The sequence below is a fragment of the Brachyistius frenatus genome, unplaced genomic scaffold (assembly GCF_029030835.1).
Source record: "Brachyistius frenatus isolate BFR_SWC_R1_liver_20210118 unplaced genomic scaffold, ASM2903083v1 Contig_384, whole genome shotgun sequence".
NCBI classification, from domain to species: Eukaryota; Metazoa; Chordata; class Actinopteri; family Embiotocidae; genus Brachyistius; species Brachyistius frenatus.
The window spans coordinates 26,445-48,067 of NW_027210983.1; the positions used below are offsets into that span (position 1 = coordinate 26,445).

The window sequence follows — 21,623 nt, forward strand, 5'->3', positions numbered from 1 at the left end:
ATACGAGGAACTGAGACAGCAGATCGAAGAGAGACTTATGGAGGTCGAGGAGAAGTTGGAGGAAAACAAGAAGAGTCTTCAGTTAGTGCAGACAGAAATGGGGAAGACAGGAACAACAGGTACCTTAGTAAAGGAAAAGGAAAAACTTCTTCAAACTCAAAGGCAATTGGATGAGACAAAGACAAATTGTCGAAATCAGCTGCTGGACATGAAGAAATTGATGAATCCCACAGAACCTGTGTTGACTATAATAATGAATAGAACCAAGTTAGAGTAGCTGAACTAACAGGAAATGACCAGAAGTCCACAGCCAGATAACTAATTGGCATCACTGAAATTAAAATGGGTTCCAGCAATAAGAAGTTCTTATGTAATGATTTGTTTTTTCTGTGTACATCCAGGAACTTCCTGCTATAACTGTTGTATAGCAAACTAAAAATAAAGTGTAAAAGATATATGGAAACCCGTGGACACATCTGACGGAGAGGTAGTGTTATCTAATTCTGTTCATCTGGGGGGCTTTAAAACACATGTTGCACAAATAGCACAATAAAACCACAGATGATGAAACTGGCTCAAATGTGATCGTACAGATGAATTCATTCAACTTTGAGACGACCAACGGGGAAGAGAAATATAATTTAGTGTAATTTGAGATTTGTGGAACTGTTAATGTGAACTGATTTATTACGACTAGCTGCAGCTAAATGACAAAGACAAAATCTATCTATTGAAATCAACTTTATTTTTAATTGGTTGGATGCAGATCATTCATACATTTCTGTATCATAATATCTCAGAATATTTATATATGGTATGAAAACATGGACTCATGTACTTTATGATTTTTGTTTGACATCTGTGTTTAGTCATTTTATTTTAGGTTGTGTTTTATTCAAGATTGGGTCATTATTTTGGGCATTTTTAACGTATAAATAAAATCAAATTCAAAAAGGTTCTCCTGAAGTTTTTTTCTGGATTGGACTGCAAAAAACATAAATCCTAAAAGACCACAACTTAGACTATATTCTTCTTCGTAAAGGAGGAAACTGCAAACTGTTTTAAAATGGAAAGAAGGTTGTGAGCTTTAAGGAAGCAGAAATCCAGATCAGCTTTGGATTCCTGATACCGGCTGAAGATTAAATATGAACCATTCAGTGTTTTCTCTGTAATAAAATGATCTTCCAACTGTGTACCGGGTTCAGTCACAGCTGTTGCATCTGATTTTATGAAGACATTTTTATAATTTTGAGGTTCAGATGAGAGTTTTAGTTTCCACATTTATTAATTATAATTTATAAATCAATGTTTTCCGTCGTATCTAAACAATGAGCAGCATTTTAAAACATAAATCCAATGTGTGTGTGTGTGTAGCGTCCATATACACTACAATCATGGGCGTGTAATAAAGCAACACACCTCATTTTATTTGCCCTGGGACTTATGGAAGTACACCTGCTGCTGTCAGAAGACTTTGACCACACAGCTTCCTGAGAGGAGAGGCGCCGCTTCCAAGCACTAAACAGGTATTTAGAAGTTTCTCAAGTTCACGTTTTAAATGGCTGCTTTCATGATTTCAGCGCATTTCAACATGTTCTGAATGTCAGAATGTCTAAAAGCAGTTTTTACAACGGACTACATGAGACGGCTTTGACTGAGCTCAGTTGTACAATTAAACGGAAAGTGTGAGAAGCAAATATGGAGCCAGGTTAGCGTTGGTGTTTCTTCCTGCAGCAGATACTTCACACTTTACTCTCAGATGTCTTCACACATTTTGCTGCTAAATGTTGAATCTGGTTTACAAGTTAAAGTCGTAGATGTTCTGTTGTAAAACACTTTCTTTTTCTGTTACTACATTTAAGCTTGTTTTCTACAGCCAACAAGTACTTTAAGCTGACTTGTGAACTTACTAATAATGAATACCTGTATTTGAATATTTAGGACTCCAGGATGGTTCTCATGGTGGACGGATTATCTTTCAAACACATGATGGTCTTCGTTCTCCTGACACACTTTTACCAAAGTGAGTTAAACACTGAAATGTTCTGAATGTGTTTGTGTACAAAGGCTGTAACACAGCAGTGTAACGTAAAGTCAGACGAGATGAGAGAGCTCTCTGACTGGTCACACTCCAGGAAATCACTGGTTTTACTCATTTAGTTTTGAGTATCACGAAATATAGAACATATTTTAACAAAGCAAACAATGTTTTTAGCATTTAAGTCTTGAATCTGAATATCTGATGAACTTTCTTTCTCCAGGTCAGACGCAGGAGATCAGCACATCTCAGCCAATCACAGCACTGGTTGGTGATGACGTTGTTTTGCCGTGCCGCCTGGAAGCTCCATCAGGTGGTGTTCAGGTGACGGTGGAGTGGGGTAGACCTGATTTGAACCCTAGATTTGTGTACGTGTGGTACGATGGTCAGGAGGTTCTGGATGACCAAAACAAAGCCTTCGAGGGAAGAGCCTCGTTGTCCTTTGACAAACTGAAGCACGGAGACTTTTCACTGAAACTCTCTGAAGTGAAATATTCTGACAATGGAAGATACAGATGTTACATTCCTGAACAGAAAACAGAATATTTTGTTGAGCTTCTTGTTGGTAAGTAGATGAACTACACTTCTCACACAGCTTACTCCACCTTCTGACACACTACTTCTCCAAAGTTGGGAGGATTAACCCAATAATCATTATTTTAACTGCCTCCTCTCTCACCAGGTGCTGTTTCCTCACCTGATATCATCTTAGCAGGACTTGATGAATCCTCCAGAGGAGTGATGTTGGACTGTAAGTCTGCAGGCTGGTCTCCAGAACCTGAGGTGTTGTGGCTGGACGCTGAGGGAAACCTCCTCTCTGCTGGACCTACAGAGAGCGTCAGAGGTCCTGATGACCTCTATACTGTCAGCAGCAGAGTGACTGTGGAGAAGAGACACAGCAACAGCTTCACCTGTAGAGTCCAACAGAACAACATCAACCAGACCAGAGAGGTTCACATATCTATTGCAGGTAGGAATAAATTCTGGAAAGAGAAGTTTCAGGTTTTAACAGTTGAAGTTTTCCGTTACGTGAATGCAGTGTGTTTTCTTTGTTTTATTGTTTGTACAGATGATTTCTTCGTGGCTCCGTCTAACTGTGCAGCTTCTATCACCTTCAGCGTGGTTTTCTGCTTCATCTTAATTCTCTCAGTTTCCTTTTTTATCTGGAAACGGAGACCAAACAAAAGTGAGTCAAACATATTTGATTTATTTAAAAATGCATTTGAAATGAATGCTAATATGAAGAAATCCTAATGCAGCAATGAAAGTCAACCTTGTGTTCACAGATCACAATGAAATTCATGACGGCATCACATGATTGTTTCAAATGTTGAAGTGCAGAGGTCGTAGTCCAAGTAGAAAGTTGATAGAAAGGAGCTTCTTGTTCCAAACGCATGATGAAATGTATTCTACAGTGTTGTTGGCTTATTGTGTCTCTTTGATTTTAGTACTGCATAAATGAAACATTCAACATTTTTAACGGTTCATTCATTTGTTTCCACAGAGATGAAGAAGAATTCTAACAGTGAGAATGAAGATCAATCACAGCTCATGAAAGAAATCAAAAAGACCGAAGACTTGAACGAGAAAAAGACAAAACTTGAAGAGGAGCTGAAAAAGAGTGAAGAAGAACAGACGAGTACGAAACAGATGATTGATGCACTGATGGAAATGAAGGAGGAGCTGGAGGAGCAGAACAAACAACTCTTCTCCCAAATGAAGGAGTTGGAGAAAGAAGTGGAGGAGAGTGAAGAGAAGATGAAGTTAGTGGATAAAGATGTAACAGAAAAGAAGGGAGATCAGACCGTTAAAGTTCAGGGATTCTTCAAACTAGAAAAAATCCTGGAAGGAGTCATCAAGAAACTGAAGGACAAAAAGAACGAGATTCAACAACTCCAACTGAACACAGAGAAACTAATGATGAAGATAAGTGACGAGGTTACCATGACGACTGAAAGGAAAACCAGGATAGAGACTCGCATGGAGAAAATGAAAGAACGAATCGAGGAGATCGAGAGACAGAAAAATGAGATTAAACTTCAGCAAGAGAAGAAATAAGACGATGAAACGTTTTAATTGAAGAACATTTCAGTCAAAGCAGTCAGTGATTGTTCAAGACTTCTTTTTTAAACACAACATTTACAAAGTGATACGATATCAAACATAGAAATGTAACTTTTAGAAAATATCTCTGGTTTCACACTTTGATTTTTTTTTTTTTTAACAATCCTATAAAACAATCCAAAAAGTTCCAGATGTTTTCTGCTGCTGATGAATTACAGACAAAAATCAAAAGTTGTTTATATCATATAGATTTAAATTAATTTTATGAAGATTACCTTTCTGAATATGGAGTTTTTTATATAACCTTATGCTGTGGTTGGTAGATTTGATCTTTTTTATATATATATATTAAGATTTCATATACAAATCCTTTCTTACTGCAAAGTGACAGTTTTTTATTTTTTTATTTGTATCTTGTGTGATTAAATACATACAGAAGCCAATCAAGAGTTTGTACGTGTAGAGTTCAGTTGTTTCTCCAATGATTTTACATGTTTGTTTTTTTAAATTAAACTTAGTTTTTTATCCTGAGCTTTCTCTGATTTTCTGATTTATTAAGTTATGAAATCTTTAGTGTATTTAAAGGTTTCACGTCTGTCCAAACTCTTTCCATGTTTTCTCTTCCAAACAGCATCGTCAGCTTTAAACGGTGTGTTGGGGAGGAGGATTGGATGTCGGTGTGTTGTTTGTGAGGACTAACTGGCTTTTGAACACCCTGGTGGCCATTGGAGGAACTTCATCTTTGGCTGAGTGTCTCAGCCCTGGAGGTTGCTGCTTGGGCTCCAGATTTAACTGTGTGAATATCAGGATTTTAGAATTGAGTTTTCAGCTGCTGGTGGAATCAAAGAGGAACTTTGAGGCTGTGTTTTTATTCACGTTTAACGAGTGTTTAACGGTGTTGGAACGTTCAAAATGTGTTGGAGAATTTGTTGGCAGGAAGTTGATGGTGTAAACTCAAAGACATCCAAAACACAGCTGGTTGAAACGTGTGTCTCGTATGAAGAGCTGCACAGGAAGAAGAAGTTGTCGTACGTTGCACTTCAGCTGGATTTCAGTCTGATGCTCAGACAGTCGGCAGGAAGACGACACACATCTGGACATCAAGGCTGAGTTCAAACATGTTTTTATATGAAGTTTAATCTCTTTATTACAGAAAACATGGCGGAGCAAATTCTACACTGACTGTATTTATTGGTGAAACTAAACATTACAAACGAACGAAACGAGGTCAGAAAGAGAAACATCATCCGGAAGCCGACTTTGATTCAATAATTGTAAAAACATGTTTGTGTTGCAGCTCAAATGACATGAAATCAGTGGAGCAAATACAAAATAAAAGTGATTTTAATTGAACTTTGTCTACTTTGTGTGAACTTTCAATAAATCATTAAAAAGTAGGAGAGACGTGTTTCAGATCAGATCAGGAAGAAAAGTCATTTTGCTGAGTCGTGCTGTTTTAGATTACAGTGCTTTCTTTAAATGGAGCTGCAGGACGACCTGCAGTTGGTCTTCAGTCCTCAAAGACTTCCTTCCTCATCAGATCAATTACTGGATGGAAACTTTTTGTCATGACTTGTTACTGTTGGTGATTAAAGCAACTAAATGAGGACTATAGTAGTTTGATCTCTCCAGTCTGAGTGATGAGGCTGAGCTGCAGCTGGTCTTCAGGCCTCCAGGGCTTCACTTCGTTCCACACCAGGTAACCAACATTAGGATTATGTCTGCCAGAACCTGAACTCCACATCTGTAAATATAGTAAACAAAGGTCAAAGACTGAGAAGCAAAAGAAAGACCAAAAAAAGGAAATGAAAGAAAATAAATAAAGTAACAACATAACTGAAACATCAAGAAACACTCACAGTGACTCTCCCTCCACTCCTGATGTTGAAAGGCTCCTTGAATGTGTACATGAAGGTTTCTGTGTTGTTGACTTGTAGTTTTAACCAGCAGCCTCTCAGTTGTTCCTCCTGCAGGACATTTAACCACCAGAGGAACAATGAGACAAAGACACAACAACAAATGAATGTTGGTGAGCATTAAATCGGTCATTTCTATTATTTACATGAAAATAGATTGTGACATTAACAGCAGGTTGTTGTTGTTGTCCTGGTTTGTACGGGACATTAGGAACACCTTGTTTAGTGTATTACTGTTCTACAGTTGTATAGTGTTGTATGTTGAACACCAACAATACTTATTCAGTGTTTATCTACACAAACAGTGTTACCTGCTTGGAGGTGTTCATGAGACGGATATATTTGCCCCATTGGTCGACCTCCACAGTGATGTGTCCTGTTGCTGAGCTCTGATTGGCTGAACTGCTGCTGGAGGTTGTCTGTCTTTGTCCTAACTGAGTGAGACAACACACGAGACACTTGAAACTTGTCTGTCAAAGAGACCTGAAATCATGACATCACTTCCTGTCTAGCCTCTGTCCCACTAGTTTCATTAACAAATACAATCTCCTCCTTCTTCCTCCTCCTCCCACCTCCTCTTCCCCCCTCCTCCCTCCTCCCTCCTCCAGCGATGCTTTGAATGTTCAAACTGCCTGCTGGAAGAAAGTTGTTCTGCTCCTCCTCCTCCTCCTCCTCCTCCTCCTCCTCCTCCTCCTCCTCCTCCTCCTCTCCTCTTCCTCCCTCCTCCTCCTCCTCCTCCTCCTCCTCCTCCTCCTCCTCCAGCGATGCTTTGAATGTTCAAACTGCCTGCTGGAAGAAAGTTGTTCTGCTCCTCCCCCTCCTCCCCTTCTCCTCCTCCTCCTTCTTCTCCTCCCACCTCCTCCTCCCCCTCCTCCCTCCTCCTCCTCCTCCCTCCTCCCTCCTCCAGCGATGCTTTGAATGTTCAAACTGCCTGCTGGAAGAAAGTTGTTCTGCTCCTCCTCCTCCTCCTCCTCCTCCTCTCCTCTTCCTCCTCTCCTCCTCCTCCCTCCTCCTCTCCTCCTCCTCCCTCTTCCTCCTCCCCTCCTCCTTACCTCCTCCAGCGATGCTTTGAATGTTCAAACTGCCTGCTGGAAGAAAGTTGTTCTCCTCCTCCCTCCCTCCTCCTCCTCCCCTCCTCCTCCTCCCTCCTCCTCCTCCTCCTCCTCCTCCTCCTCCTCCTCCTCCTCTCCCCTCCTCCTCCTCCTCCCCCCTCCTCCTCCTCCTCTCCTCCTCCTCCTCCTCCTCCTCCTCCCTCCTCCAGCGATGCTTTGAATGTTCAAACTGCCTGCTGGAAGAAAGTTGTTCTGCTCCTCCCTCTTCCTCCTCCTCTCCTCCTCCTCCTCCTCCTCCTCCTCCCTCCTCCTTCTCCTCCTCCTCCTCCTCCCTCCTCCTCCTCCTCCTCCTCCTCCTCCTCCTCCTCCCTCCTCCAGCGATGCTCTGAATGTTCAAACTGCCTGCTGGAAGAAAGTTGTTCTGCTCCTCCCTCTTCCTCCTCCTCTGCTCCTCCTCCCCTCCTCCTCCCTCCTCCTTCTTCTACTCCCACCTCCTCCTCCCCCTCCTCCTCCCTCTCTTCCTCCTCCTCCTCCTCCCTCCTCCAGCGATGCTTTGAATGTTCAAACTGCCTGCTGGAAGAAAGTTGTTCTGCTCCTCCCTCCTCCTCCTCCTCCTCCTCCCTCCTACCTCCTCCAGCGATGCTCTGAATGTTCAAACTGCCTGCTGGAAGAAAGTTGTTCTGCTCCTCCCACTTCCTCCTGCTCTGCTCCTCCCCCTCCTCCTCCTCCTCCTCCCTCCTCCAGCCATGCTTTGAATGTTCAAACTGCCTGCTGGAAGAAAGTTGTTCTGCTCCTCCTCCTCCTCCTCCTCCTCCTCCTCCTCCCTCCTCCCTCCTCCAGCGATGCTCTGAATGTTCAAACTGCCTGCTGGAAGAAAGTTGTTCTGCTCCTCTGATTTCTCCTTTCTCCTCCAAAATGAATCTGTCATCAGGAGATTTCAAACTAAAAACAGACAATAATCACATCAAAATACAAACCTCTGTTTTCTTGGTCTCCAGCTCTTTTTTCAGCTCCTCATGATCACGTGATCGTTCTTCCAGCTGAGAGGAGAGAAGATTAGAGATTTGTTTCTTCATGATGTGATGACATTATTTTGAAGTATCTATTATAAAGAACCTTGAACCTTCATCTAGAACAAGGTCACAGTGTTTGTACCGAGGAGATGAATTCATGATCATCTCAGCATTTGTCCTCTTTCATAATGAACTGAGAAATTCCCTGTTTATCCGACACACGTTCCTCTGACAGTAAGAGCTCTACAGATTTGAATGAAGTGATCAAATCTACTTTGTAACTCGATGGTAGCTTTATTAAACTCATTTAACGAGTTCAAAGAAGAACACCAAGAACTTCAAACAAACAAGAACCAAGTTGGAAATGTTTCATCTGAACAAAATACAAAGATGAACCTTCTTCTTCAAAGATGTCACTTCATCCTCCGCCTCCTTCCTCCTCCTCTGCTCCTCCTTCCTCTTCCGCTCCTCCTCCTCCCTCCTCTGCTTCTCCTCCTTCCTCCTCCTCTGCTCCTCCTCCTCCTCTGCTCCTCCTCCTCCTCCTCCTCTGCTCCTCCTCCTCCCTCCTCCTCTGCTCCTCCTCCTCTCTCTGCTCCACCTCCTCCTCCGCTCCTCCTCCTCTCCTCCTCCTCCTCCTCCTCTGCTGCTCCTCCTCGAACCACTTTAAAGGATTCCATGAAGACTAGAAGGAGGACAGAAAATCAGACGAAGCATCTTTTCAGCACATTTGAACAAACATGATGTTAAATGTTATAAATCAAAGATATGAAGGAGTTTACTTTCTGAGACTCCTCTCCACTCTCAGCCTCATTCTTCCTGTGCTGCACCTCTGCTCCTCCTCCCTCCTCCTCCACCCTCTCCTCCTCTGCTGCTCCTCCTCCTTCCTTCTCCTCCCCGCCCTCCTCTGCTCCTCCTCCTCCTCCTCCTCCTCCTCTTCCTCCCTTCCCATCCTCCTCCCTCCTCATCTGCTCCTCCCCCTCCTCCTTCCTCTGCTCCTCCTCCCTCCTCTGCTCCTCGTTCTCCTCCCTCCTCATCCTCCTCCCTCCCCCTCCTCCTCTGCTCCTCCTTCCTCCTTTGCTCCTCCCTCCTCCTCCCCCCTCCTCTGCTCATCCTCCCTCCTCCTCCTCTCCCTCCTCCTCCTCTCCCTCCTCCTCTCTCTCCTCCTCCTCTCTCCTCCTCCTCTGTTCCCATCAGCCTGTTTGTCTTCAGACTTTAAGGAGCGTTTTGTGGTTTGATTTTTGCTCCTTCCAGTTTTCCAAGGAGAAATAACTCCTCATGATTCAGGTTCTTACTTGTCTTCTTGTCGTCTCTCCTTCCACTTCACCTCCCAGGAGGTTTTTTAGCTCTCTTCCTCCTTCATCTTCATCACAGCTTCTCCGGGTCTCTGTGAAATTAAAGCTGTTAGAGTAAAACTATTCTAATAAGGAGGTGAAAGATAGAATATAAAATAAGACACGATGCCAAGTTGACTGGAAATGTAAAATAGATATTTCCCAACACAGTCGTACATCTGTTGACTTACTCATGACGACTTTTCTCAGTTTCCACCAACAAGAGAGGAGCGCTATAATAAACACAATACAAACAGACAAACTAACAGACAAACCAGCGATGAGAGCAGCAGAGCTGCATGGAGACACGAAGAACTCATCTGGAAAGATAAAACACAGAATTACACTTCGTTTCTATAGAATCCGACCCAATAGAATTAAAGTCAGAACATTTGATGAACCACGTTCACCTGGAAGGTGGATGTGAACCTCTCTGGTCTGGTTGATGTTGTTCTGTTGGACTCTACAGGTGAAGCTGTTGCTGTGTCTCTTCTCCACAGTCACTCTGCTGCTGACAGTATAGAGGTCATCAGGACCTCTGACGCTCTCTGTAGGTCCAGCAGAGAGGAGGTTTCCCTCAGCGTCCAGCCACAACACCTCAGGTTCTGGATACCAGCCTGCAGACTTACAGTCCAACATCGTGAGGAAGCAGCACCTGTCGTTAAGCAAAAGGAGAATATGAACTATAAATAAAGTGACTGCACTCAACAATATAATAAAAGGGAGGATTTATTGACACGAACATCCTCAAGAACTTCAACTCTGAATAACTGTGGATATATTTTAAATGTAAAGCGTCGTTCTCAGCAGTGATTTCTTTATTTTAGGAAGAATCTCAGCGAGTTGAGGACAGGAGCTGGACGGCAGGAGGAGGCCGTGTCTCTACCGGGTCAGTCGTCCACTCACCAACAACAAGCTCAACAAAGGAGTCCGTGTTCAGCGCTGGGATGAAGCACCGGTACCTTCCCCCATCCGAGGGTTTGACCTCAGTGAGTTTGAGCGAAACGTTGCCGCGCTTCAGTTCCTCTGAGAGCAGCGAAGTTCGACCCCTGAAGGTGGCGTGTTTAGTGTCTACGAGTTCCTGACGAGAACGCAGCACGTGGACGTATTCGGGTTTCAGGTCCGATCTCGTCCACTCCAGCGTCATGTCGAGTGCGTCCACAGCCGGTTCCAGATGACACGGCAAAATGACGTCATCACCAACCGTTGCCAGCATCGGTCGAGGTGGACCAATTAACTGAGACTGACCTGAAAGAAATAGATCGTTGTTATTCATTTCTGCTGTAGGAAATAGAAATTCATCACACGGCTCCCTTCAAATATATTGCTATCATTTTATAGCGTGTTCGCTGTGGAGCTCGTGAGCGGTCGACCGTGTGAGTTGGTTACCTCCACTAGAGCGAATCAGGAGAAGATGGAAGGTCAAAACAGCGAGAGAGTTGAAGGGACGCTGAAGCGACCGTCGTTTCTTCCTCGAAAACATCCTTCAGTTCAGGAGAGAAAAGACCTGATACATCAAAGGGAGAAATCTACTCTTTAAAATTCATCTTTATGTAAATACCATCAAAAACAAATCAAGTAATTCCTGAACAGGTTTGCTGCTTTAGATTATTTGAGTAACGTGTGGATTCTTTAATTTATTACCAGTATTTGCATTTTTATACGCTATTTGAATCCTGGTAAATCGTATATATGTATTTATGAAGTATTTTTTATAACTTCTGATGTCATATTGAAATGCCACAAGTCATAAAGACGTTTGCATGTAATGCAGTTTAACGTTCACATTTACCAACACAGATAATCCTGAAGAAGATTTATACGATTCATTCTGACACTTAAACAGACAATACTTTCACTTTTCTTGCAAACATAGCAAAGATTGTTCAAAAAGATGTTCCCAACTATAAAGAAATGTTTCGGTACCACAGTAGTTTGATATTCCAGCTAGTGACCTCCTTTGTCCAACAGCAGCTTTTAAAAAGGAAACATTTTCTTTTTTGGACAGTTTGAACTAAAAATGAACAAACGTCCTGTTAAAACAACTAAAATATCAAAATTTTAAACACATCAAATCAAACTTATGAATGACTACAACTTTTCATACACAAAGACTTTAAAGTACACTTAAGATTCTGCTAAAGAGTACTACTAAAGCACTGCAGAACGACGTTTACTATTATTGAAGCGAGTCTGTGTTTTAGAATAAAGGTTATAAATAGAATAAGAAAAGTTCAAATTCAAAGGCCTGCGTACCTGTTGTGTGACGAGTCCTCCAACGAACTGCACAGCCAGTTCTGTAAATCATTGTTAGTTATGACCTTAATCATCCGAGTTCATCAACTGTTTCTTGCAGGTGATGTAGTCACGGCTGATGAATGTCTTCCATTGCACATCCAATCAGAGTTTTACTATTTATTACGGTTTTTGTGTTGATTTTAGTTCAAGTTTTCAGTAAAAACTGCAAAATTTACACGGACAAAATTGCCCTTGTAATTCAATTTAAAGCTTTATCTTGAAATACATAAATTCATGAGTTAACCATTAAACACGGGGCGGCGGTTTGTCCTGCTTTCACTGTGAGTGAATCCGGTAATAATTGAACTTTGAACGAGTTGCCATGGTAACTGATTCCAGTTTATCCCCATAACATGATACAGACACCTTTAAAAACCCCGTAGTGTGTATTAGTAGGAGGGAGTTCATGTAGTTGGATCTGCTGCTTTACTACCAGAGGAGGAGATTGTCGTTACGGGTTAACGCACGTTGCTTCTGCAGCGGTAGACGAATGTTGACTCCAGATTTGTGGATCAGTTCTTTGTTCTCAATTCCTTTAATTATAATATTCAACTGGAAAATAAATCAATGAAAAACAAATTTCAATTTCCAAGATTAAAAAAACATTTCACAAGGCTTTTTACCAAACCATAAATTCATAATGCATTTTATTATATGTATGAAGCATGGCAGTTAATTAATAGTTATTTCTGTATTAATAACTGTACAGTTATACTCTTCACTGCAGAGGTTCCTGATTTTACATTCCAACATTACACAATGACATCTAGTGGCCACAAATGGTCAAAGCAGTTTTATTCTCGTTTAAATATATGAAAAGATCACGAATGCACGTTGTATGTTGAGAGAATTTATCATCCGACTCCAAACCTCATTTTAAAACTTCTCCTTCAGAGTAAAGAACCAAAAACAGAGAAGACATCCCGTCACAGATCACCAAAGCTGCATGTGCACATAATTCAAAAGGGACGAGCTTCATCATCCTCCAGGAGCCAAACTAGTCGTCAGAAAAAGGTCAAATCGGGGACGATCCACCTTCGACTGCGCTGAAGACACTTTGACGCCGGCTGAAACTTTTGCTGCAACACCAGAAACGATCTGCACAGGAAGAGGAAGTTGACTGTTCGCTGTATTTCAGTCTGATGCTCAGACAGCCGGCAGCAGGACAACATGGAGGTCACAGCTCTCGGCTTCAGACTGGGTGAGTGTTCAGTGTTTCCGTCTGGTTTTTAAGTGTTCCTCAAACCGTCCACGTCTCTCGTGTGACTTTGCTGCTTTGTTTGTCCAGTGATGCTTGAATTCCTTCTGCAGACCGGTTCCTCTCAACAAACAGGCCAGTATTTTTCTTTCATCTGTCGTAAACATCATTTTGCAAACTTGAAATAGAACCCGTCTTTCTGTCAGCTGCAGGTTTCCTTCGTGTTTCTCCAAACAGACTTCAGTACTTTCAACACGAGTCCGTTTCTTTCTCCTGCGTCGGGTTCGGTGACTCTGCTCGGGTGAAATGGATGAAGAACACCGGTGAGCCATCTCAAACGGTTCCTATCAAGACCTCCGGCGCCATCGATCGAGCCTACGTACAAGACAGTGGGACATACTGGTGTGAGACCGACACGGGAGAAACCAGCAACGCTGTCAACATCACCGTCACGGGTTGGTTTATTCCATCTTCTGGAGCCGTGACAACTTTAAACAACTTGCAGATAAAATGTTTGTGACGAAAACCTCTTCTTCCAACACATCTTCTTCCTCACTTACATACAGTACATACTATCGTACATTAAAATCCTTCTCCACATGTTGCTCAGATGGTCCTGTGATCCTCGACAGTCCGGCTCTTCCGCTGATGGAGGGAACCAACGTGACTCTGCGCTGCACAAACAAGGAAAACTCTGGCGAGCTGCACAGCGACTTCTACAAAGACGGCAGCGTCCTGGTTGGAGGTTCAGCGGGGACGAAGATCATTCACCGCGTCTCCAAGTCAGACGAAGGACTGTACAAGTGCAACACCTCCAGAGCTCGAACGTCAGCAGAGAGCCGGCTGGTCGTCAGAGGTGAGATAAGAAACAAACAAACAGATATTCAACAGGAAGTCACTTTGAACAACTTTTATTTTTTGATAAAAGAAATCTTCCTTCTGTTTTCTTAAAGTAAACCAGGCTGCTTCATATTAACAGCTGTACGTAGTTGTATTTGTTACTGTTATAGCCAGCACGGCTCCTCTGGGCTCTCCAACACCTCCCCAAGAGGTCCTGTCTGAGAGCCCCCGGGCCCCTCACGCCCTCGTCCTCCTCTGCGTTGCCGTCACCGTGTCTATGACGGTCCTGGTGCTGCTGATGGTGGGAGTCCTTCACGTTAGGAAACACAGAGGTACACAAAAGTATTCCTCATTACAAAGAAGAAAAGCTCTGGTCTTGAGGTTTAAGACACCACGTTGGGTTTGAGATGTTTTCTCACATCAATAACAAACGTATAAAGTCGTTTGAAGTGTTTGTATTTTTGGGATGTTTTTGCTTTTAGTTTCCTCGAAGACACCAACAGCAGCATCACACTCCGATGAAGACCGGCCGACAGGTCAGCAGAAACGTGTCCTGTCGTTTTACTGCTTCGAACTGGCTGCTGTCTTCATGTGTAGGAATATTAAAGAGCTGCAGAAGTATTATAGCGTTCTGCATTCAGCTGCTTCGACTGTTTCTTTTCCATTTCAGTCTCTGGAGATGACGATGCCGGAGTCACGTACGCCGCCGTGGTCACCAAACCGAGAAAAGACAAAGGTTTACTTTAAGATTTCTCCTCAAGTTGTTGGAGGGGTAATTACACACATATAGTGTGTACTTTCACCTTCAGTGTCACGTGCTACTTTTAGCATCTTCTAGCGTGTGAATGAGACAGCTGGTGAGAACGTGGCTCGTCAGACGTGCCTCAGCAGGACTCGCCGCCGCTGTTCGGTTTGAGACGCTGCTGCTGCAGATCATTTGAGCCTCGAGTCGAGTCGCAGCAGACAACCGCAGCCTGAAAAGGCTAAAAGAGGCCGTTGACCCATTTAACCTGTCAGTGTGACCATCTGAAGAAACCTCTCAATGAACCGGCCCGTCGGGGTCCTTGTCCTCCAACTGGTCACTGAACCATGAACGACAAACAACATTTCAACAACTCGCATATTTAATAAAAACACATGATTTACTGCAGCTTTCTGGAAGAAGTTTGAACATTATAAAGTACATTTCTCTGTTGTATTACACACGAGACCAGGAAGGATCTTTTTATTTGTTGTTATTATTTTTCTCCAAACATGTTTTTCATGACTAAACATCTGAAAAATGCTTCTTCCATATCGTCCCATATCAAGTTGTCGTTACCATGGTTACATTTGACTTTCCGGTGTCCAAAAATACTGTACTTTCGCATTTGAACTAAGAATATGATGTTCAGATTGTAGTGACACAAAAAAGGAGAGGTTTCTCCAGCGTCATGTGGAGAAAGATCGGAGGAACACGACGAAGGTTTGTGGCCGCTTCAGATCCCGCCAGCATCACCGAGAGGATGGACGTTTCAAAGCACCTCAAAACTATTTCAACTGAAAACGTACAAATGCAGTCACACTGTTCCTGGAATACTCACATCAAGTGTATGAATACAGTTTTACCAGATTTCTATTGAAGTGTGAAGAGATCTTTAAGTTTGACTTGAAGGTGTTTGTCTCGCTGGAAGATGATGAATGTACAAATACATATGGGATTATTATTATAGCACCAGTGAATCTGCTCAGATATACAAACTGAAATCTCCTCTCTGGATTTTTCAGATTTCTTGTGTTTTTGAAGTCAAATTTTAAATTATTTTTGCTCGAAGCAGAATCGGGATCGTCCGTCTCCATGGCAACCCCGAATCCATCAGCAGCCGCAGAACCAAGTTTAGAAGAGGAGGAACCGATTTATTCTCCTGTCCAGATGGTGAGACTTTAGCAGCCTTCTTTTCATTTCACTAATTACTTTTTTAAAGGCATCTTGAGCTCCAAATGTCAAATAATTTATTTATTTCCAGTCTAAGACCCAAAAATACTCAGTTTAGGAAAGTGAGTTCAATAAGAGAGCACTGAATCCTCAAACATGAAATCAATGTTTGTCATATTTGAAAAGTGTTAAAAAATATCTGACAGTTATTCTTATTTTGAAATAGTAGACTGATAGATTCTTGCTCTGCCCTAATCCTGATCTGGATAATTGGACATAAAACCACAAACTATTGATTCAAACAGACAAATGAAGCAGATTTAATGATTGAATTTGAAAAATGACTCTTTTCTACAGTTTGACAGATTCATGTTTCACATTTTTACATTCAGATTAACTCTGAACCTCAGAAGCAAAGTAAAATCTGATCAGGATCTTAGCTGGTCCAGAAACTCTCAGCTGTTTTTGTAACTGAGTAAATGATTGAGTTAATGATATTTGTATAATGGATTTAACACTTAACTGTATATATTTTGTCTTTCAGGCCACAAAGAGCAGCTGACTGACGAGACGCGAGAAAAGTGACAAAGAATAAAACTGAAGAGTATTTCTACGTTTGTTTCCAGATTATAAATGTTTGCTTGTTTAAAAGGTTTATTTCATTATGGTATGAATAGAATCTCAAACTCTGTAATTGCTTCAACAAAAACATATATTTCCTATTGCATCTACTTTTATATTTCAGTGTGGTATTTATATTTAGTGTTTTCTCTAAAACAGAAAAAAGACAGTCATCCACAGTTGCATGTTTTACAGTTTTAAACTACATTTATAAAGTAAATAAATAAAGCGGATTTTCTTCTAAGTTCTTCATTTAACTTTGCAGCAACGTCTATTTTTGTTTCAGTGAAACCACGTGTTTGTTCACTCGTCTGAAGACTCGTTCTAAGAGTCGAGCTGCTGCAGCGGTTTCATACACTTACTGTTGTCAACCGCTGAATGTGTTTGACCTCCATTTGACCCCCTGCTGTCTGTAATGAATGTCGACATCCAACGATTCCTAGTTCAGGAGAGAGGTTGATGCTTTGTTCAATGGGAGTCTGTTGAGGACAGAGGTTGCTTTTTCTTTTTTCTTTAAGCTAGCCCCTAGTGGCCCTCAGTGGTATTACAGTTTAAGACACCTCTGTAATGGCTTCACATTTTAGACCTGGAAATTCTATCTTATAAATATCTTCATTTATGGATTGCGAAATTATATCTGATAAAAAAAAAACATATTTGGAAGTTGATATTTCTCAAAACAAATTTAACAATGAACATCAGCATCTCATTCACAACATCCCATCAACATCACAGAAAACCTGCAGGAGAAAACTGTACTTTGAAATGATTTAATACAAAATACATACTAAAACCAAATTAAAGAGATTCAGAAGAACACGTGACTGTGAAGAACATGTGAAGAACAGGGGCGGCACGGTGGTGCAGTGGTTAGCACTGTCGCCTCACAGCAAAAAGGTTCTGGGTTCGAATCCGGTCCTGGGCCTTTCTGTGCGGAGTTTGCATGTTCTCCCTGTGCTTGCGTGGGTTCTCTCCGGGTTCTCCGGCTTCCTCCCATCATCCAAAAACATGCACCTCAGGTCAGGTTACCTGGCGCCGCCTAGTGGCAGCCTGCTGCAGCATCTCCCCCCTGAGAGCCCCCCTGCTGTAGTGAAGACATTTCCCCTCGGGGATTAATAAAGTGTATAAAATCAAAAAATCAAAATGTTTGTGTTGCAGCTCAAATGACATGAAATCAGTGGAGCAAATACAAAATAAATGCTCCTCAGCTGGTTTAGCTCACATTTGCATTTTTTTATTTAATCTTTGTCTTTCTAAAAAAATTTGAGAAAGAAATGAACAATAAAGAGTTAAATGGTAAAACTTTGGTGTCCAGGACTTCAGGTCCTTCCAGCTCACCAAAGGGAGGACGAGCGCCACGAACAAATTACTGAACGAGACTTTGATTTCCATAATAATCTCAAATTTCATAGAATCCACGGAGAAAACTGATGCAGCCTGAAAGCATCACTGCAGTGATGATGTCTGATGGTAACGTTTGGTGTTTATGGATCACAGCAGTTTCTACTGTTCAGTCTGTTTTCTGATGATGTGGATGGAAACTTTTTGTCATGACTTGTTACTGTTGGTGATTAAAGCAACTAAATGAGGACTATAGTAGTTTGATCTCTCCAGTCTGAGTGATGAGGCTGAGCTGCAGCTGGTCTTCAGGCCTCCAGGGCTTCACTTCGTTCCACACCAGGTTACCAACATTAGGATTATGTCTGCCACAACCTGAACTCCACATCTGTAAATATAGTAAACAAAGGTCAAAGACTGAGAAGCAAAAGAAAGACCAAAAAAAAGGAAATGAAAGAAAATAAATAAAGTAACAACATAACTGAAACATCAAGAAACACTCACAGTGACTCTCCCTCCACTCCTGATGTTGAAAGGCTCCTTGAATGTGTACATGAAGGTTTCTGTGTTGTTGACTTGTAGTTTTAACCAGCAGCCTCTCAGTTGTTCCTCCTGCAGGACATTTAACCACCAGAGGAACAATGAGACAAAGACACAACAACAAATTAATGTTGGTGAGCATTAAATCGGTCATTTCTATTATTTACATGAAAATAGATTGTGACATTAACAGCAGGTTGTTGTTGTTGTCCTGGTTTGTACGGGACATTAGGAACACCTTGTTTAGTGTATTACTGTTCTACAGTTGTATAGTGTTGTATGTTGAACACCAACAGTACTTATTCAGTGTTTATCTACACAAACAGTGTTACCTGCTTGGAGGTGTTCATGAGACGGATATATCTGCCCCATTGGTCGACCTCCACAGTGATGTGTCCTGTTGCTGAGCTCTGATTGGCTGAACTGCTGCTGGAGGTTGTCTGTCTTTGTCCTAACTGAGTGAGACAACACACGAGACACTTGAAACTTGTCTGTCAAAGAGACCTGAAATCATGACATCACTTCCTGTCTGGCTGTCTAGCAGTCTCAAGAAAACACAGAGTTGAACTGAACTGACTCTTTAATTTCCAGTTGAATGTTTAAACTCATAAAAGGAGGCGATAATTGTGAGATTGTGATAAAACAGTTCAATTAATAAGAATGTGTGAAGTGAATAAAATGAACTTCGGTCTGCAGATTCTTGTTCTGCTTCTCTGCAACAGCTGGAAACTGGATTTCTATGTGTTCTAGTTCTGTGACTGGTACTGACAGACGTTTCTCCTCATTTACAGCATCTTGTAAATCCCACGTAAGTCAGTAAATATAAACATCACTGAGATGGAACTCACTCCGTACAAGGAGCACACTTAATGTGGGATGTTGTAATTCAAAACTTTATTTTTGTCCTCTTTCACCTTTAAAACTGAAACCAACGAGATGTTTGTGTATCAAAAGATCAACTTCTGTTCTCTTTGTCTCCAGATTGTCGAGCAGCTGATGTATTTTTTACTTTTATTTTTTAAGAGCTCTACAGATTTGAATGAAGTGATCAAATCTACTTTGTAACTCGATGGTAGCTTTATTAAACTCATTTAACGAGTTCATCAAGTCCTGCTATGATGATATCAGGTGAGGAAGCAGCACCTGATGTGGAGCGGGGGAATACAAACAACCATTAGCAGAAGTTCAGGCAAATCATTGAATGATGTCAGAAAGGTTCGACAGATGAACGTGACTTATTGGGTTCCTGTGTTTCAGTTCCCTAAACCCTCCACAATCCTGTTCTAGAGGTCCAAACACAGACCTTGAACATGGGCATTATAAACGTACTCACCAACAACCAGCTGAACAAACGAGTCCTTCTGCAGCTCTGGGATGAAACATCTGTACGTTCCCCCATCGGGTATCTTCACGTTGGACAGCTTCAGTGAAACATTTCCGTTCTTCAGCTCGTCGGTGAACAGCGACGTTCTCCCCTTGAATGATTGGTGCTGTTTACCCTCCAGTTCCTGACCAGAGCGCCGCACAAGGACAAATCTGGGGTCCAGATCGGGTCTCGCCCACTCCAGCGTGATGTCCGATAGATCCGTAGCAGGTGCCAGGTGACATGGCAGAGTGATGTCATCACCACGTGTCGCTACCATTGGCTGAGTCGGACCGATCAGTTGAGGTTCACCTGGAAAAAAACAATGTTCCCGAAGGAGAGAAGTCACTTACCCAGAACCTGAATATTACACTTCAAACAAAGCAACTTCTTCCTTTTCTATATTTTTTGCATTTCCAGTGTGAGTAAAGGGCATCCAGGCTTCAGGCTCCACGTCCTTTGATAGGACCCTGCTTCAATAGAAGACTCTTTCTAGGTTTGCAATTTACACAGATTGAAAAGCAAAAAAAACGGCAGAAAGTTATACTTAAACTGAAGCAGCTGTACGTCAGTTGTTTTTTTATTTTTATAAATCTTTCCAATCACATCAACATTCTGTCAGGAGTTCAGTTTTGTCCTCCATTTTGCCCCCGATCACCTCTCCTCCTGTGTCCCCTGTCTTTGTCTGTGGCCACGCCCCTCACCTCCCGTGGCCACGCCCCTCACCAGTCCCAGCAGATGCAGCCACTCACCCCTGATCACCACCTGCAGGTGTGCTGCATCTCCCTGATCACCTCCCCAGACTATATGTAACCTGCCCCTGCACAACTCTGGTTGTCGGTTCATTTTTTGTTAGCCACCCGTCCGTCTTCCGTCTGCTCCCCATCCGTCTTCCGTCTGCTCCCCGTCAGCTCTCTGTCAGTCCTGTTCCTGTTCCCGTTCCTCCGGCCTCTGTGTCTCCTGCGGATATCCCGGTCAAAATCACCAGTCGGTGGAGTTGCCCTCCCGGCTCGGAGGATTGTTGACGCCGTCCCTTCCGCTGGTCTGCCGGCTGTCCTGTTACCCGTGTCCCCCTGGAGCTGTCGGTTGAGTTGCCCTCCCGACTGGACGTAAAGTGGACACGCTCGGTGCCACCTTTTGGTTTGTAGTTTTTTGTTTGTTTATTTTTTGGACAATAAAGACTGTATTTTTTGGAACTTATACCTCGAGTCTGTGTGCTTGCATTTGGGTCCTGGGAAAATACTCCGCCTCATAACAGAATGAACCGACCACGGAAGGACCCAGCAGCCACAGACTCGAATCCTAAATACGTGACTTTATTTCAATATTTTTCCAATCAGGCCCGCCTAAATGACACGGTTTCCACTGAACCCCGGACTGGGTTCGAGGGAACCCGCCTGGCCTTCTGGGACCCCCCAGAAGGAGGCGGCGACGCCGGGGTCACCGGCCATCCGGTCCTGCTGCGCCCTTAATCTCTGGACGTGTAGCCGTCAGTCCAGTCCGTCGCTACGGGCGAGCCCTCAGCCCCGTCGGTCGCTACGGGCGAGCCCTCAGCCCCGTCGGTCGCTACGGGCGAGCCCTCAGCCCGTAGGCCGCTACGGGCGAGCCTACAGCCCCGTCGGTCCCCACTACGAACTCTCTACCCCCGCAGCGCCGGCGAGAGATCCGGACGCCATCCGGGCCCGGGCGTTGGCCCTCAAGTACCTGCAGCATGGCCTATGCGGCAGTAATGCTGCTCCTTCGTTCCCCGTCGCTGGACGGGTCATCGACGTCCTGCCTCCAGCTCCTGCTGCCTTCGGATGGGTCGACGTCCCGCCTCCTGCTCCGTCCTCCTATGCGGTCGTCGCCACGCCACCGGCCCCTGCTGCCTCCGGCGCTGTCGACGCCCCGCCTCCGGCTCCGTCCTCCAGGAATGTCGTCCCTCCGGCTCCGTCCTCCATCGCGGTCGAAGCCCTGCCTCGTCGTCGTCCTCCGGAGAGGTCCCCCGAGCCCGTCCTGCTCCGTGGGCGTCCTCCGGAGAGGTCCCCCCAGCCCGTCCTGCCCCGTGGGCGTCCTCCGGAGAGGTCCCCCGAGCCCGTCCTGCCCCGTGGGCGTCC

At 43.4% G+C, this 21,623-nt stretch overlaps 3 protein-coding genes across 3 annotated transcripts; 2 read left to right on the forward strand and 1 right to left on the reverse strand.

The window, feature by feature from the left end:
- The first annotated feature begins 1,950 nt into the window (after positions 1 to 1,950).
- On the forward strand, positions 1,951 to 4,096 carry LOC138636540 (butyrophilin subfamily 3 member A2-like). The gene is made up of 4 exons (XM_069724592.1): positions 1,951 to 2,023; positions 2,262 to 2,603; positions 2,721 to 3,008; positions 3,543 to 4,096. Exons 1-4 carry the CDS (start codon positions 1,951 to 1,953, stop codon positions 4,094 to 4,096), a joined length of 1,257 nt encoding a protein of 418 aa, XP_069580693.1.
- A 3,933-nt stretch (positions 4,097 to 8,029) lies between these two features.
- On the reverse strand, positions 8,030 to 20,978 carry LOC138636541 (butyrophilin subfamily 2 member A1-like). Its single transcript, XM_069724594.1, has 9 exons — positions 20,906 to 20,978; positions 19,498 to 19,839; positions 19,261 to 19,307; positions 11,217 to 11,245; positions 9,825 to 10,054; positions 9,690 to 9,734; positions 8,682 to 8,765; positions 8,513 to 8,580; positions 8,030 to 8,083 (listed from the first exon to the last, which is right to left on the reverse strand). Exons 1-9 carry the CDS (start codon positions 20,976 to 20,978, stop codon positions 8,030 to 8,032), a joined length of 972 nt encoding a protein of 323 aa, XP_069580695.1.
- On the forward strand, positions 13,162 to 16,513 carry LOC138636554 (Fc receptor-like protein 3). The gene is made up of 7 exons (XM_069724611.1): positions 13,162 to 13,365; positions 13,521 to 13,846; positions 13,890 to 14,082; positions 14,233 to 14,286; positions 14,421 to 14,486; positions 15,568 to 15,665; positions 16,210 to 16,513. Exons 1-7 carry the CDS (start codon positions 13,221 to 13,223, stop codon positions 16,225 to 16,227), a joined length of 900 nt encoding a protein of 299 aa, XP_069580712.1. The 5' UTR covers positions 13,162 to 13,220; the 3' UTR covers positions 16,228 to 16,513.
- Positions 20,979 to 21,623: the final 645 nt, after the last annotated feature.